The sequence below is a fragment of the Calliphora vicina genome, chromosome 1 (assembly GCF_958450345.1).
Source record: "Calliphora vicina chromosome 1, idCalVici1.1, whole genome shotgun sequence".
Taxonomy (NCBI): domain Eukaryota; kingdom Metazoa; phylum Arthropoda; class Insecta; order Diptera; family Calliphoridae; genus Calliphora; species Calliphora vicina.
In genome coordinates this window covers 48,825,143-48,842,769 of record NC_088780.1, presented here as the reverse complement: position 1 = coordinate 48,842,769, position 17,627 = coordinate 48,825,143, and the positions used below count along the sequence as shown (strand labels likewise).

The window sequence follows — 17,627 nt, the reverse complement described above, 5'->3', positions numbered from 1 at the left end:
GCATTTGCTACAACAATTGCAAACGAAAACTTTCAATATTGACTGCCAAACACTCAACATTTAAGTTGTTTAAGACAGTTGCTTAAATGGAGAAATCATTTTTGGAATGATTTTCAGAATCTAGCTCTTTCTTAGAGTGCCAAAATCTTACATTTATATCTCTAGAAGAAAAGTAGGCGATACAGAACAGGTCCTGGGACTGGGATAAAGTTCAATTTGGGTTTCAATTTTATATAGTCTTATTTTCGTCAATCGTGGGTCTTTATGTAGCTCAATTTAAGCTTAAATTTTAGATCTTTATATATTCAAATTAAATCTTTAATCGTGGTCCTTTATAAAGTCTAATTTAAGCATCAATCCTAGATCTTTACAAAGTCCTGGTTGCTTTCTCGAGGGTAAGATCATAATTCTAACACGTCATATGAAAGGGACTTGTCACTGTAACCTGACGATAATCCTAGTTATGATCAGATTAGAAGTATTTTTATTGTAAGATTTTATCTTCAATTATAGCTGGCTTTAAGCTTCAATCCTAAGTTTTCATAAAGCCCAATCTAATCATCAATTGTGGGACTTTTATATAGTCCAATTTGGGTCACAATCTTTGAGGTATATAGAATCTTGTTTTCTTAAATCATGGGTCTTAATGTAGCTCAATATAAAGTCCAATTTAAGCTTCAGTTCTAAATCTTTATAAAGTCCAATTTAAATTTCAATGCTGGGACTTTTTATAGTCCAATTTGGGTTTCAATTTTAGGGGTATATAGAGTCTTATTTTCTTCAATCGTGAGACTTAATGCAGCTCAATTTAAGCTACAATTCTAGATCTTTATATATTCAAATATCAGTTTTAATTGTGGTTCTTTATAAAGTCCAATTTAAGCTTCAGTTCTAAATCTTTATAAAGTCCAATATAAATTTCAATCCTGGGACTGGGATAAAGTTCAATTTGGGTTTCAATTTTATAGAGTCTTATTTTCGTCAATCGTGGGTCTTTATGTAGCTCAATTTAAGCTTAAATTTTAGATCTTTATATATTCAAATTAAAGCTTTAATCGTGGTCCTTTATAAAGTCTAATTTAAGCATCAATCCTAGATCTTTATAAAGTCCAATTTAATTTTCAATCCTGGGAGTTTTTATAGTCCAATTTGGGTTCCAATCTTAGGGGTATATAGAGTCTTATTTTCTTCAATCGTGGGTCTTAATGTAGCTCAATTTAAGCTTCAATCGTGGGCCTATATAAAGTCTAATTTAAGCATAAATCCAAGATATTTACAAAGTCCAATATAAATGTCAATCCTGGGACTTTTTATAGTTCAATTTGGGTTTCTAATACAGCTCAATTTAAGCTCCAATTCTAGATCGAAACTAGGCTTCAGTCATGGTTTTATAAAGACCAATTTAAGCTTCAATCCTAAAGCTTTATAAAGTACATTTTAAATTTCAATCCTAGATCTTTATGTAGTCTAATTTATGCTTCAATTGTGAATCTTTCTATAGTCCAATTTAATCTTCAATTATTGGTCTTCAAATAGTCTAATTTGAACTTTAATTCGAGATCATTAAATATTCCTATCTTAGCTTCAATCCCAGATCTTTATATGGTCTAATTTAAAATTAAATCGTGTATCATTATATTGCCCAATTTATGCTTCACTCATAGCATCTTTACTTAGTCCAATTTAAGCTTGAATCGTGGATTCAATTAAGCTTTAATCGTAAAAACGTTATATAGCCCAACTTAGTACAATATAAGCTACAATCGTGGATCTTTATATAGTCCAATTTAATCATAAATATTAGATCTTTATATAGTCCAATTTAGTTTTCAATCCTGGATCTTTATATATTCAAATTTAAGCTTTAATGGTGGATTTTTATATATGCCTATTAAAGCTTTAATCAAGTTCAATTTAAGCTTCAATCATTCAAGCTTTAATCGTAAAGCTTTCTATATTACACTTAAAGCTTCAATCGTAAGGCTTTCTATAGTACAGTTAAAGCTTAATATTGTAATATGTCTATGGTCCAAGTTTAACCTTAATAACAAGGCTTTAAGAAGTCCAAGTTTTACTTCAATCACAATGCATTCAATGTTAGCTTGAATACAATTTAGGTTTCAATTAAAGGTCACATTTAGCTTCAGTCATAAGTCTTTCTACAAAACAATTTTAGCTTTATTTGTCGTTCTTTATATAAACCTGGTTTAAGCAGAAGTATTTTACTTCAAATTACAGCTTTAACTCAACGAATAAATCCTTTCAATATACTTTCTACTTGGAAAACAACAATTTCCTCAAAATATCCTACAAAACAAGGAATTTATAAGATTTTTTTTAAACCACTGAGATTTTAAGCTACACAGCTCTAAAAATAAGTTGGCCAAATAAGTTTAAATAGGCAAAGGCGTAATTGCCCAAAAGCCATTAAAGCTTAAAGCACAGCAGGCTTAAGGGGGGCCTCGTATGCAGCAATAACAACAACATCAACAGCAGCATCAGTGTGAATTTAAGGCAACAGAATTTGTTTCTGTTAATACACTTTAATGCTGAAATAAATGAGTGCTAGCTGACCGGTTGACTGGCCGACTAACTGACTGTCTATTTCGTTTTTTTTTTCAAACTATAATTTTCTAGCTTATTTTATTTTTCATTTTCTTTTTTGTTCCAATATTATTGTGGCCGTCTATTTTTTTTTTCTAGTTTTCTTTTTGTTGTTTACCAAATTGAGGAAATCACGTTGCAATTCCCATGCTATACAACAACAGCAGTTTTCACAAACAAAATATAAAAAAAAAATAATACTACAATAAAATACAACGAACTAGTAAAAATGGTTAAAATTATATATATAAAGTTAGTTGTTTAGATGGACAGACGGACGGATAGACAGACAGACGTACAATAATAAAAATGATCCTCTTACCAAACAAACGCGAAAATGTTTATATCGCATTTCAATCACGCGGTTTTAAACAACAACAGCACGATAATGTGCGCACGTCAATTTGCTACAATAGTTGCAAGTTGCAACTAACAGCCAACCAAACAAACAAACACATAGTCAACAATAGAGCGCAAGCGCGCATCTTACACATTTTCCTCTCACAGCACACGAATACAGTTGACCATATCTTTAAACAAAACTTAAAAGAGGATTTGTTTAACTTGGACTGTATAAAGTTCGGTGATTAAAGTTAAACTTGCTGCCATTTAAATCAAGCTTGGTCTGTATAAAGACCTGCGATTAAAGCTAAATTTGGACAGTGTATTGTTCTTTATTTAAAGCTTTACTTAAACTGTATAAAATATTTCCATTTAGATCAACCTAGGACTGTTAAACACCTGCGAATAAAGCAGTGGATTAAAACTAAACTTGGACAGTGTATTGTTCATTAATTAAAGTTTTATTTGAACTGTATAAAATAATTCCATTTAAATCAACCTTGGACTGTATAAACACCTGCGATTAAAGCTAAACTTGGGCAGTGTATTGTTTATTAATTATGACTTTATTTGAACTGTATAAAGTGCTTACATTTAAATCAATCTTGGACTGTATAAAGACCTGCGATTAAATCAGGCGATTATAGCTAAACGTGAGCAGTGTATTGTTCATTATTTAAAGCTTTATTTGAACTGAATTTAAATCAACCTTGGACTGTATAAACACCTGCGATTAAAGCTAAACTTGCACAGTGTAGTATTCTTTATTTAAAGCTTTATTTGAACTGTATAAAGTACTCCCATTTAAATCCACCTCGGACTGTATAAACACCCGCGATTAAAGCTAAACTTGGACAGTGTATTGTTCTTTATTTAAAGCTTTATTTGACTATATAAAATGGTTCTATTTAAATCAACCTTGGACTGTATAAACACCTGCGATTAAAACTAAACCTGGACTGTATAAATATCTATAATTAAAGTTAAACTTTGGCAGCGTACTGTTCTTCAAATAAAAACTTACCTTGGAACTAAACTTGGACTGCATTTTATTGTGCAATAAAAACTTAACTTGGAATATCTACTTTTGGAACTAAATTTGGACTGTATAAATTTATCTAAATGAAACTTAACGTGTAATATATTAGCCTGTATGAATAAATCTAAATAAAACTTGGACTGTACAATAGCGATTAAATTTCCACTAAACTTGAAATGTATAAAGTTCTTCAATTGCAAAAAAAAATTGGTTCTCGAATGATCACGAATGTTTCAATCTAGCAAACATTTACTTCAGCTGTGGTCATTTGGTTTAGGATGACGTTGAAAATGACGACAACAACATCCCATCACATAATGACGTTGATCTTGATAATAATGATCTTTTGGGAAGATGTTCATAATGATGTTGTTGAGACGGCTGAGCTTGCTGCTGGTTGGCATGAGTGTTTATGTTTTGTATGCTGTTGAATCGTATGTAGAATCATTAGATTGATGATATTTATGGTTTAACAAAACTCATATAATACACTGAACAGCATAACAAAAAAACAGCAGCAGCTAAAGTAATATCAAAACAATACAATATCAAAGTGGTAACAACAAAACAAAAAAAAACCAGCAACAAAATATCGTAGAGTATAGTTTAGCCATAAAGAAGCTTTTTAAACAGCAGCCTAACGGTTTTTATAGTAATCAAAATGGTCGCGTTTCTTGGATCTATGCAAGCAACAACATACGATGATTTTCAATATAAAACAGACATTTGAAGGTATTAAGAAATTGAAGAAAATTTTAAAATATTCAAGAGAACTTCTACACTGAACAAGCAGCTGTTTTTGAACTAGTTCAAGAGAACTAATTCACAAAGAGGCTGCTGATAATGGACTATAAGAAAATCATTTGGTATTAGCTTTTTCCGTAAAGCTTTTGAAGCTTCCAATGTTTTCTAATAGCTTATGAAAACATGTTTTGCTTTGGCGCAAATTTTAAAAATAATATAATTATTCTCTAGCCTTATGGATTCTTATGAATTAACTCCTTTGCCGCTCTTATATTATTCATATTAAAACTGTTTCTGTTTTTTTTATAGTTTCTTTACTTACTAATAGCCTTTTGTAACTTTTAACAAGAAACCGAATTTATGTTAATTATTTATTATACGTTTAAATTATTTTCCTGGAAATAACATAACATTCTCGCCAGTTAACAAAGCTTTAATTAGATAAGCCAACAAAAATCTGCCATAGCCTTATTACTCAGTCAAAATTCTTAATAAATACAGCCAGACATTTAGTTAAATTTAATTGCCAACTAACGCCTTGATAGCACCATTTTCTATTTCTCCATTTTCCGCATTAACGGTTGAAATTGAAACTCTAAAAAGAAAATGTCTAACCTAACCAGAACAACAAAAACCATTTCAAATTTGTGAACATGGCCTTAAGTTAAGTATTACAGTTGTATTTTATTTCATTGTGTTAACAACAATTGCAACTGTTGTTGTAATTTAAAGGAGTTGGCTTTTAAGCATGTTTAAACATGCACCCAAAATCATAACTTAAGTTTTTTTTTCTGTGTTGTGGCTTTCAAGCTCCTGTAGCGGTTGCAGCTGAAAGCAAAAATTTGGTAGCAAAATCATAAAATTTTATGGTCAACTAGTAGTGAAAGATCGCCTCATACAATATATACTATATATATATATTGTGTGATTCGTTTTTAGCCTTAAGAGTTTTTTTTTTTGTTTTTGTTTAAGAATGAATAGCACAGAGTACGGAGATTATTTAAACATAAACATAAATTCTGTTAAAGTTTAAATGGTGAAAATACTGTTAAATGAAATAAAGAAATAGAGAATATTTGATAGCAAATAGTTTTAAGTGTGTTGTGGTAGATTTTTAAAGTGTTTAAGAGAATTTATGGTTAATTGTTAGTGATTGAATAAATTGGTGAAATCTGTGTTGGAATAAGGATTTATTAAAGATTTGTTAAGGCTAAACTAGGACTGTATAAAGAGCTATGACGAAAGGTAAATTAGTACACTATAAAAGGTATAAACTAGGACTGTATAAACAGCCACAATTAAAGCTTAACTTGTACAAAAAAAATAAACTAAGATTAAGGCTAAACTAGGACTGTATAAAAAGCTACGATTTAAGCTTAAATTCTACTAAAAAAAACATGAATTGGTTAAAGAACTGCGAATAAAACTAAAATCAAATTTGACTGTACAAAAACTAACGACTTAAGATAAACATGAACTGTACTTTGACAGTCTAAATCCAACGTATTATAGAATGATATACGATTTGAACTAAACTTGGAATGTCTAAATCCAAAGTCCAATATTTGAACTATACTTGGACTGTATAGAAACCTACGATTAAAGCTTAATTTGAACTGTGTAAAGATCATAGATTTGAACATTGAACATAGGATTGGTAAGGCAAACAGTACGTTCTTCCAATTGCGGAATATTTGGAAATCAACCATTATTTCAGTGAATACTAAAATAAAAATATTGAAGTCGAACGTTCTATCAGTCTTACTTTATAGCTGCGAAACGTGGCTGACGACAATGGCACTGAACTGTAAACTACAAGGTTTTACAAACCGCTGCTTGCGGTACATTTTGAAAATCTGGTGGCCAAACGTCATAACCAACGACGAACTATATAGAAAATGTAACATTGAGCCAATCCAAATTATCATCAAAAGAAGAAAGTGGAAATGGATCGGGCACACTCTTAGGAATCCAGATGAAATAAGCCGCCAAGCCCTAGATTGGAATCCACAAGGCAATAGAAGGAGAGGTCGGCCAAAGACCACATGGAAAAGAAGCTTGCTTAAAGACATAGAAAACAGTGAAAAAAGCTGGAATGAAGTAAAAGTACTTGCGAATGATCGACTATCCTGGAGAAATTTTGTAGAGGTCCTATGCTACACAGGGAGTTAAGAGGACAGAAGAAGAAGAGAAGAAGATCAACGATTGCTGCTAAACATGGACTGTTTAGCTATTTACGATTACAGCCAAACTCAAACACTAACCTAAATTTGGACTGTGTAAAGTCTTCTGATTGAGGATAATGTTGGACTGTATCTACGATTACTGCTAAATTTGGACTGTATTTAATTCAACGGTAAATTCCAATTTTGGACTGTATAAAGATCGACGATTACAGCTAAACTTAAACTGATTAAAGAATTACGTTAAAAGCTAAATTAGGACTGTATAATGACTTATGTTTGAGGATAAATTAGGACTGTATAAATTCATATAATTCTTGCTGAACTTGAACTGTATAAGGACCTTCGATTAAAGCTAAATTTGAAGTGTATAAAGACCTACAAATAAAAATTAAACTTGAACTGTATAAAGATCAACGATTGCTGCTAAACTTGGACTGTTTAGCGTTCTACGATTACAGACAAACTCGACTAAAAACTAAACATGAACTGTGTAGAGATCAACGATTGCCGCTAAACTTGGACTGTTTAGCGATCGACATGGCTTGAATTTATGATTCCTTTTTTCTGGATAATGCTATTGAAATAAAGTATAATACAACCGTAATTCAGTTGCTTGACTATAACACAGGACAACAAAATCGAAAAATTGTTGGAGGCTTTTTAAACCACTACACAATTTTGATGTATTGTGGTTTCAGTAGTACAAAAATGGTAAAATTTTTAAATTCTATGGATAGATTTTTATTCAAAATTTTTTTTTTCTAAAATTGTGAATTAGTTCAAATGTTTCTCCACATAATTTATGATAACTCAAAAACGATTAGTCTACTATTACTGAAGTAAACTTAAAAATTTTCAAATTTACATAACCTTTAATTCGGTTATTATTTTAATCGGATCAGTAGTTGCCGAGTTATAATAACAAATTGAAGCAAAAAATATATTTTTTATGTGAAAATAGCAAATTTTTGTGTTTTAAAAAACTCATGAAAAATCGAAAACGGCAGAACTTGTTCAGTTTTATTACTTTTTCGCAAAGCCGCATATAATAAAAACAAAATGAGATACCGAAGATAAAAATCGATTGATTTTTTTCGAATTTATTCTCAATTAAGTAAATTCGCTCATTTTCACAAAATTTAACTTTTTTGTTTGATATACATACAATTGAGCAGTTAATGTTCTTCTTTCGATTGAATGTTGAAAACATTTTCCCCATGCTATGTACAAAATTTTACGTATATATTGCGTTTTAATCGGCTCAATAGTTTCCGAGTTATAATAACAAATTGAAGCAAAAAATATATTTGTTATGTAAAAATATCCAATTTTTTTGTTTTAAAAAAACCATGAAAAATCGAAAAGGGCAGAAATTGTTTAGGTTTATTGCTTTATTGCAAAGCCACATATAATAAGAACAAAATGAAATATCGATCATAAAAATCGAATGATTATTTTCGAATTTATTCACAATTAAGTGAATTCGCTCATTTTCACAATATTTTACTTTTTTGTTTGATATACATAAAATTGAGTATTTAATGTTCTTCTTTCGATTGATTGAATGTTATAAAAATTTTCCCCGTGCTATGTATAAATTTTGTTATAATAACAAATTGAAGCAAAAAATATATTTGTTATGTAAAAATATCCAATTTTTTTGTTTTAAAAAAAATCATGAAAAATCGAAAACGGCAGAAATTGTTTAGATTTATTGCTTTATCGCAAAGCCACATATAATAGCAACAAAATGAGATATCGATCATAAAAATCGATGGATTAGTTTCGAATTTATTTTAGAAAATAATGTTTAAAAAAATCTATCCATAGAATTGAAAAATTTTACCATTTTTATACTTAGGTAACCATGATGCATCAAATCTATATAGTGGTTAGTGAAGCCTTGAATTACACTTGCTTTCAACTTGAATTCCAGTAAAAATGCTTAAGCTATGTTTTCGCATAACCCGATAACCGGCACCGAAAACGAAATTCCATACATTTGCACCGAAAAAAAGTTTGTTTCAGAAATCGGCAACGAAACGGCACCGATCAGTAACGAAAAGGCTGTCATTTGGGGCCGGAACGAAAACAACTTCAAGCAGGTTGTTTTCGGTGCTTAGGTAGAAAATTATTTTAATTATTTTTTTATTTCAAATTTAAAGAAAATCAAAATGAATAAAAAAATAAGTTTTCTTTATTGGAAGAGGAAAAAATAATAGATTTTGTTAAAAATTATGAAATTCTATTTAATGTGCGACATCCAAAATTAAAAAATATTTTCGTTTCTGTTTTATGCAGCAACGCACCCAACTGAAACGAAAACAATTCAGAAACGAGTCGGTGACGAACACCAACGTTTTTCAGTTTCAGGAGGAAATTCGGACTTTTTAAAAAACTTTCGATTACAGCTAAACGTTAACTTTTTAAGAACTTCTTTTAAATTTTAACATATTGCATTAATACAGTTGTATGACATTTTAAATTTGTAGAAAAAAAAATATTTCAATATTTTTTACAACCTTCAACACCGCTAAACATTTCATCAAAGTCTTTTGTTATTGGTATTTTTAAAATGGCGTCAGATGACAACATAAATCCCAACAATAAAGAATGCAATGAATCCAACACAAAGAACTCAAACCAAAACCCTTCGTTGCACTAACTTTATTTTAAGCAGGGTGCCTGCAACAATGACTTTAAACCAGAAAAAAACCAAATGTCTTTATGGTTTCAATATCATGGCGCGCCAGTTAAATCACATTCATTTGGTATTTTTTTCTTAGCTTTCCTTGGAGCAGGATAATAAAAGGATAATCAGTATGTATAGAGAGAATAAATTTAAGCAAAGTGTAAATTTATGTTTGAAAGCATTAAATTACAAAAACTGCATATGAAATAAAAATGAAAAGAAAGAAATGTATAGGAAAGATAAAAAAGTAAAAAAAGTATGGTAAGGTTATTTCAAGGTTAAGGTTACCAAGCAAGTAATCGACAATTTAAGGAGTGTTAGGTCTAAAGTTTGATATTGATTATCTTGTTAAAAAAAAAATCTCTTACAAAGTGCTCTGATTACAAATATCAGCTATGTTTAGCATGAATCTAAATCATGTATCATATTTATGATACTGCTTCTATACCACACATTTCATTAGAATCGAAGGAGTGGAAAGTCCAACCTGCTTGCTGGCGTAGCAATAGGTATAAATATTTTGTACGAATGACTCAAGTTATTTTTATTAAACTCATCATTTAGTAAATATTTAACCACAAACAAATAAATAGAACTTGATACATGTATATTCTGAAAAATACTTGAACTTATTTATGTCTGCACTGTCGTACTTTATTTGCTATTAAAGATACATTTGAACTGTATAAAAAGATAAGACAGAAGCTCAATTTCGACATCCAAAGATTTACTAAAAAAGCTAAATTTGTACTGTATAACAGTGCATGATTAAAATTGAATTTGCACTGTATATTTGTACTGTATAAAACCAAATTTAGACTGTATTAATACTTACGATTACAGCTAAATTTTAACTGTATAAAAATATACTGTATACAAATCTACGATTACCGTTTTACTTGGACTGTATAACGATTAATTATTGCAATTCAATTTGGACTGTAAAAATATCTACTATAACAGTTTTACTTGGACTAGGATTACATAAAATTTTCTGAAAATGAGCGAATTCACTTAATTGTAAATAAATTCGAAAAGAATCAATTGATTTTTATGATCGATATCTCATTTTCTTGCTCTTATATGTGGCTTTGCGATAAAGTAATAAATTTGAACAATTTCTGGCGTTTTCCATTTTTCATGATTTTTTTAAAACACAAAAATTTGGTATTTTCACGTAAAAGATATATTTTTTGCTTCAATTTGTTATTATAACTCCGAAACTACTGAAGCGATTGAAACGCAATATATATATGAAAATTTGTACATACCATGGGAAAAATGTTTTCAAAATTCAATCAATCGAAAAAAGAACATTACTACTCAATTTTATGTATATCAAACAACAAAACTAAAATTTTGTGAAATGCAGCGAATTCACTTAATTCTGAATAAATTCGAAAAGAATCAACAGATTTTTATGATCGATATTTCATTTTGTTGCTATTATATGTGGCTTTTCGATAAACCAATAAATCTGAACAATTTCTGCCGTTTTCAATTTTTCATGATTTTTTTAAAACAAAAAAAAATCCCATTTTCACGTAAAAAATATATTTTTTACTTTAATTTGTTATTATAACTCCACAACTGCTGAGCCGATTGAAAAGTAATATATATGTGAAAATTTGTACATAGCATGGGGAAAATGTTTTCAAAATTCAATCAATCGAAAGAAGTACACTAACTACTCAATTTTATGTGTATCAAACAAAAAAATAAAATTTTGTGAAAATGAGCGAATTCAATTAATTGTGAATAAATATGAAAAGAATCAATCGATTTTTATGAAGGATATCTCATTTTGTTGCTATTATATTTGGCTTTGCTATAAAGTAATAAATCTGTATAATTTCTGGCGTTTTCGATTTTTCATAATTTTTTTAAAACAAAAAAAAAATTTTTTCATGTAAAAAATATAATATTTGCTTCAATTTGTTATTATAACTCCGAAACTACTGAGCCGATTGAAACGCAATATATAAATTTATTAAAAGTTACGTAAATTTCAATTTGTCTAAGTTTATTTTAATAATATCGGACTAACCGTTGTTGAGTTATCAATAATTATGTGGAGAAACATCTAAAAAAATTCACAATTTTGCTTAAAATTTTCTTTTTTCTCTGCATACCTATAATTTAAAATTTGGACCATATTTGCACTTAAGTAGCCATCAAATGCTTTTTTTGCTGTTGACCTGTGTTATAAGGCAACACGAATATTCAAACTAAACTTGGACTGTACTGTGAAATTTCCCTCCGAATCTTACTTATTTTAATTTTTTGGCAGTTTGATTCTTTTTCATACTCTATAACCCGATATAGGTTAATTTCTTCTCAAAAGAAAATTACGTACATTCCTCGACAGCTACTTAATTACGCCTACCCAGCCTTAAATACACATAAAATACATCACATTAAAAATACCCATAAAAGAATTCCAATAAAATTAAAGAACAAATAAAAAACGACCCAATAGAATAGATTAATGTATGAGAAAATACGAACAACAAAAAAATCGCACAAATAAACAAAAATCCATACAAAAAAATATATAAATGAAATGAAATAAAAATGATTGTTTAACTTTGCAACGTCATAGGCGAACCAAACCAAACGTAAAGAACCCCAACACAGAGGGGCAAAAAACAAGGCAGCAGAAAAAAACTGACTCAAAAAAAATGAGGCCGAAACACCGGCCATACATAGCAACCATACAATAATATTGTGTCGGGGTTTTTTTTCTTTTTTGCAAAAAAAGCGATAATAATACAATTTATTTTATTTATATTTTGCAAAAAAAAAAGAACACAAAGCAAAAAAAAGAAACTTACAAACATACAAATATAAATGAGTCAAATAATTTGTTAAGCAAGGTCAGTTAGAGGCATAAAAGTACCGGCATTTAAGTACTTGGAAAAAATAGTACTAATCAAAGGGAATTAATTAATAATTAATAACTATAGATTTAATACAATTTTAATAGAGGTTTTTCTAGGAAAATTTATTAAACAGAATTTCCCCTTATATGTAGTAGAAAAATCTTTTTTAAATTTTTTACATTGAAATTTGTTTTTTTTTGTTTTCAAATTGTCGGCATTTTTCTTTTGAATTCAACATTTGCGTGTCAACACAAAAGAGTCATTTCATTGTTTCAGGGTTGCAATGAAAACAATGTGAAAAAAAACAAATCAGTCACAAAGTCTAGTTGTTTAAATGGAAATCAAATTAAATATTAAATGGAATGTTGCAACAACAGTTTTTATTTACAATGTTTCAAACAAAAAAAAACTTTAACTTTAAAATGTTTTTGACATGTAACAAAACTTCCGGTTTTAAGGTTAAAAAAGAAAACAAAACATTTTTTTTATATTTTTAAATTTATTTAAATAAAATATTGAAAAAACCCTACCCTATAAACTATATTCAAATAAACTGGGTCATTCCCACATTATTTGTTCCGGCCCCCACCCATCCTCCACCTTACCATCATACCTATTTGCAAAGCTGCTAAATATTAATTTTTACCACAATATGTTTTATACTCGCATTTTTGCTTTGAAAATGCTAATAATAAATTAAGTTTAAAATTGTTTTTTATAGATTTCTTGAATAGGGCTGCATAATTTATTGTTTTATGTTCATTTCTAAATAAATGTGTATGTTTGTACTTGTCCGCAAATTTGTTAAATATTTATTTTAATAGACTCTACATTTCTTTAAATAGTTTTCTATATATTTGTTGTTATATTTGTCATTTTGTTCTTACTTAATTTCTGTTGACGTCTCTTTGTTTAGATGACATATGGTTCGAATTCTTTGGTTATTGGTTGCTTGATAAGTGACACATTTTTTGTTTTTTTTGTATTTGTATTTTGTTGAATAACAAACTGACACTTTATTTTCAAGGTTGAACATTTAATTACAAAATAATTTTTAGAAGAAATGTACAGATAATAATAGCATAAGACTAAAACGAATATTATATGCCCTACATCATATTTTATCAATAGTTTTGTTGTCTATTCCTAAAACAATGATTTTTCCTCCCACTTAGGTTTGTCACTGGTTACTGAACTAGCTAAGGGACTAATAATTATAACAGGAAGTCAGTTGCCCCTATATAGATTACACAGAGACAGTTCGGTAGACGGTCCAAAGTAGTCATTATGAGTTAAAGCTGTTACTAATTATAATGAGACATTAGTATGGAAATTGACCTGATCAAAACTTAAAATGAATAAATTTTCACTACAGTCATGACTCACTATTAAACCGACTACAGTAACAATAAATAACAATTGTCTCTGCTCCAGATTAAATGCTTGAGGGAAAGTAGTATGAAAATTGACCTGTTGAAATTTTAAAATGAATAAATTTTGACAACAATCATGGCTGACTATTAAACTGACTACAATCTATATGATTTAGTAACAATAAACTAACAATTGTCTCTTGGATCGATTACCAGGAATATGTAAAGTAACTAAGGCACATAAAAGTGTCAAATTACTCGAAATTATATTAATAGAAGTCAGCCAAATTTATATAATTCATTTAAGTCTCTACCAAATAGTGTAGGGTATTATATTAACCTAATTACTAAAGAAAATTATACAATTGCCCAATTCACAATTGATGTCGTAGTGTTGTAGCTTTGTATGTCAATAATATTTTTCCAACTAATTTTTTGAAACAAAAACAAAACATTAATAAAAAAAAATTACGACATACAACGATACAACGCTACGACACCAATTGTGAATTGGGCAATTATATTAAATAATTTGATTCAATTTTCCCTTAAGATAATATTTTAAATTAATATTCAACTTTTTTTCTATTTGCAGTTCACGTAAACGTCCGCCATCTTATGCACATGACAGCATTAATGGGGACAACTACGATGAAGAGGAAATGAATGAAAACAATGCTGCCATGATTTTGGTCACACTCTCACTTTCTCCAAAGTCACCGAAAAATGGAGGTAAGTTTTAACACCCTGTCTATACCAGATAAATTTTTACCATGATAGACATCAAAATGGTTTTCAAGATAAGAAATTATCAGGTATTGACTCCATTTATTAGTATTATTGCTCCGTTATGATAAAATTGTTAGTGATTTTGCTTAGCTGATACATTTTTATCACGATAAACTTCAAAAAAACTTCTAGACAAAAAATTATCAGGTATAGTCGACATTTATTGGTATTATTGCTTCGTTATGATAAAATTGTTAGTGCTTTTGCTTAGACAACTTTGTCTTGACAACAAACGTCGTTAATTGTTATGGTAAATATTTGTCAAGTATAGACAGGGAGTAAAGGAAATGTAAACAAATTAATATTTAATAAAAAAGGAAAGGCAATACTTAAAACTTTATAAAAGGGTATCAAGTACGTACTCTAGTCCCTCGACTTCTTGTACAAAAAGGACATTTTAATCATGTCATCGAAATGTCTTACAAGGTTGACAGTTTATCAATGAATAGTTTAATATTTGATTAAAAATATCAATTAAAAGCTTTAAACCATTGGCCGTCATTCATAGTAATTTGAGAGCAAAATCCATCGATTATTCAGGCATGAACAACACGAATTTGGGCATCATAACTCATTTAAATGATCAAATAAGAAACCGAATTTCGCTCACCTCTCACAAAGTGACTAAAAGGTTATTTTCCCAGACAACGACATGTTGAAGTTACACGTCCCTTTTACATAAAGTTTTAGAACTGAAAACGATCTCTAAAAACGAAAAACCAATCACGAGAATAGTTTCATGCCAGTTATCTTCCCTCTAGTGAAAACTGAACTAGTTCTTCGAACGAATTTGCAATGCAAAGAGAGCAATTTCACTCAACTAAGAAGCAACATTCTTTCTAAACTTTTGGAAATAACTTAACAGCTTTCGTTAGAAACTTTTGAAAACTAAAAGAAATATGAAGATATTAGAAATATAATAAGGTCACAAAGATAACCTTTGACAAAGTGTTTAAAAGTGCCAAGGAAGCAATCACGTGATTAGTTCCATGTCACTCCTATTTTCTCTGGGTAAAACACGAAGTAGTTAGTTCTTTCAACTTAACTACCATCAAAACAAATTTATTGGACAACGAAGATAATTATTTACAAACTTTTGGAAACTTAACCAGCCAACTATTACTTCTTATTCCTATAAAATACAGACATGAGATATGAGAAATAAAATAATGTCACATGTCACAAAGTGGCAACGAATCAATCACGTGACTAGTTCCTTGTCAGTACTCTTTCCTCTAGTCCAAAAAACAAACAAGTTCTTTTAACGAAACTACAACTCCAACATGCCAAATTTACTGAAAATTTGATTTCTTTAGAAACTTTTTGAAATTACTTAACTACTTTTGATAAAATTCTTTAGAAGAGCGAACTGGTTTATGTCACTGAACGAATATACAACGAAAATATCAAGGTTTATCTTTACTTAACAAAGTAAAAGTCTTAAGACCAACTTCTGTAGGAACTTCTCTATTAAAACAGACAAACAGCTCATCTTATTTAATGGGAATAAAGGTTATCTCTATAACAAACTTATGGTGAAATCCTTTAGGAATCAATTACTGAATTGTAAAACTTCTTTTCAATTAAACATGTTAATAAAAGAATATATTTCAAAAAGGATATAGTTATTGTTGTAGATCAGGGATTGTCATTTCATAGCACAATTGTGCAGACGAACAACACACATATTCTTATTCTCTTTAAAAGAGCATAACAAATGCCTCATTTTCTAATCTAAAATAAAGAGAGAATTCCCTTGGCTATGCTTCAATATCCAACTGTCCTGATCAGCCAAAGAATTTCAGAAGTCAATGAGTTTAATTATCGAACTAGTTCTCTTTAAATTTTGATCATATTGACCTACATTTGTATGAAGTAAAAGAGGCCTGTTGGTTTTTTCAATTTTGTTTAATTAAACTTCCACTCTCTAACTTTTTCACTGTATCAAAGCTTAGAATTTTAGGAACCAATTATAGAGAACTAATTAGTAAAAAAAAACTAGTTTTCTTTTGAATATACTAAACTACTTTAGCTCTGCAGACTTTTCAAATAACTGTCAATTAAGAGTTCATTCTCCGATTTTTCTTTATTGAATTATAAAGCTTTTGGAGGTTTGACGATATTCAGGAACAATGAACTAGTTCTTTTCTCTCTAACTACTTCTTTTCCTTTTTAAATATTAAAAATATGAAATTACTGTGACTCATTAAACGTCCACTATCCTTCTTTTTCACTAAATTAAAGCTTGTGTATTGGCTAGCATCTTTAAGAACCATTGAATTAAAATGATGAACAAGTTCTATTCTCTTTAAACCATGAATATCATGAACTATTTCATTCCTGCATATTTTTCGAACTGCGGCCAATAAAAAGAATAATATCTGACCTTTTTCCTGAATTTAGAAACACAGATCTTCAGGAATCACTGAATTTTAATCAACGAACTACTTCTTTTATTTTTAAACATGGAATGTACTGAACTGCCTTCCTTTACATAGAGAAAATGTGGCCTGAAAACTTTTAAAACTGCTTCCACATAAAAGTACTCTGTTTGTCATGTTTCACTGAATTAAAAAGCATATGGCTAGACAAAGATATTCAGAAATCACTGAATTAAAATAACAAACTAGTTCGCTCCACTTTAAACATTGTAGATACTGAACTATCTACCTTTTTATAAGAAAAAGTCTCCAGACTTTTAAAAATGCGGCCAATCAAAAGTCCAATCTTTGAGTTTTTTTTCGGGGAACGAACTGGTTTTAATCCCCTTTTAATAGAAAAACTAGACTTCATTTTCAATTTAAAGACCATTCTCTCGATTTCTACTGAATTATGAAGCTATTTGGTTCCTAGATAGTACTAGCTAGTAGTTGTTTCTTGCTCTTTGACGAAAATGCCGAAGATTCTTACCCTTATATTTATGGGGGAAAAGTAGTCTGCTGATATTTCCAACTGCTGCCAATTAGAAATTCTGAT

At 29.3% G+C, this 17,627-nt stretch overlaps 1 protein-coding gene across 1 annotated transcript in view; it reads left to right on the top strand.

The window, feature by feature from the left end:
- The window catches only part of Glut4EF (Glucose transporter 4 enhancer factor), a 559,114-nt gene that overhangs the window by 393,201 nt on the left and 148,286 nt on the right, over positions 1-17,627 (top strand). The window contains 1 exon segment of the mRNA XM_065511682.1: positions 14,458-14,594. Coding sequence (XP_065367754.1) covers positions 14,458-14,594 — 137 coding nt within the window.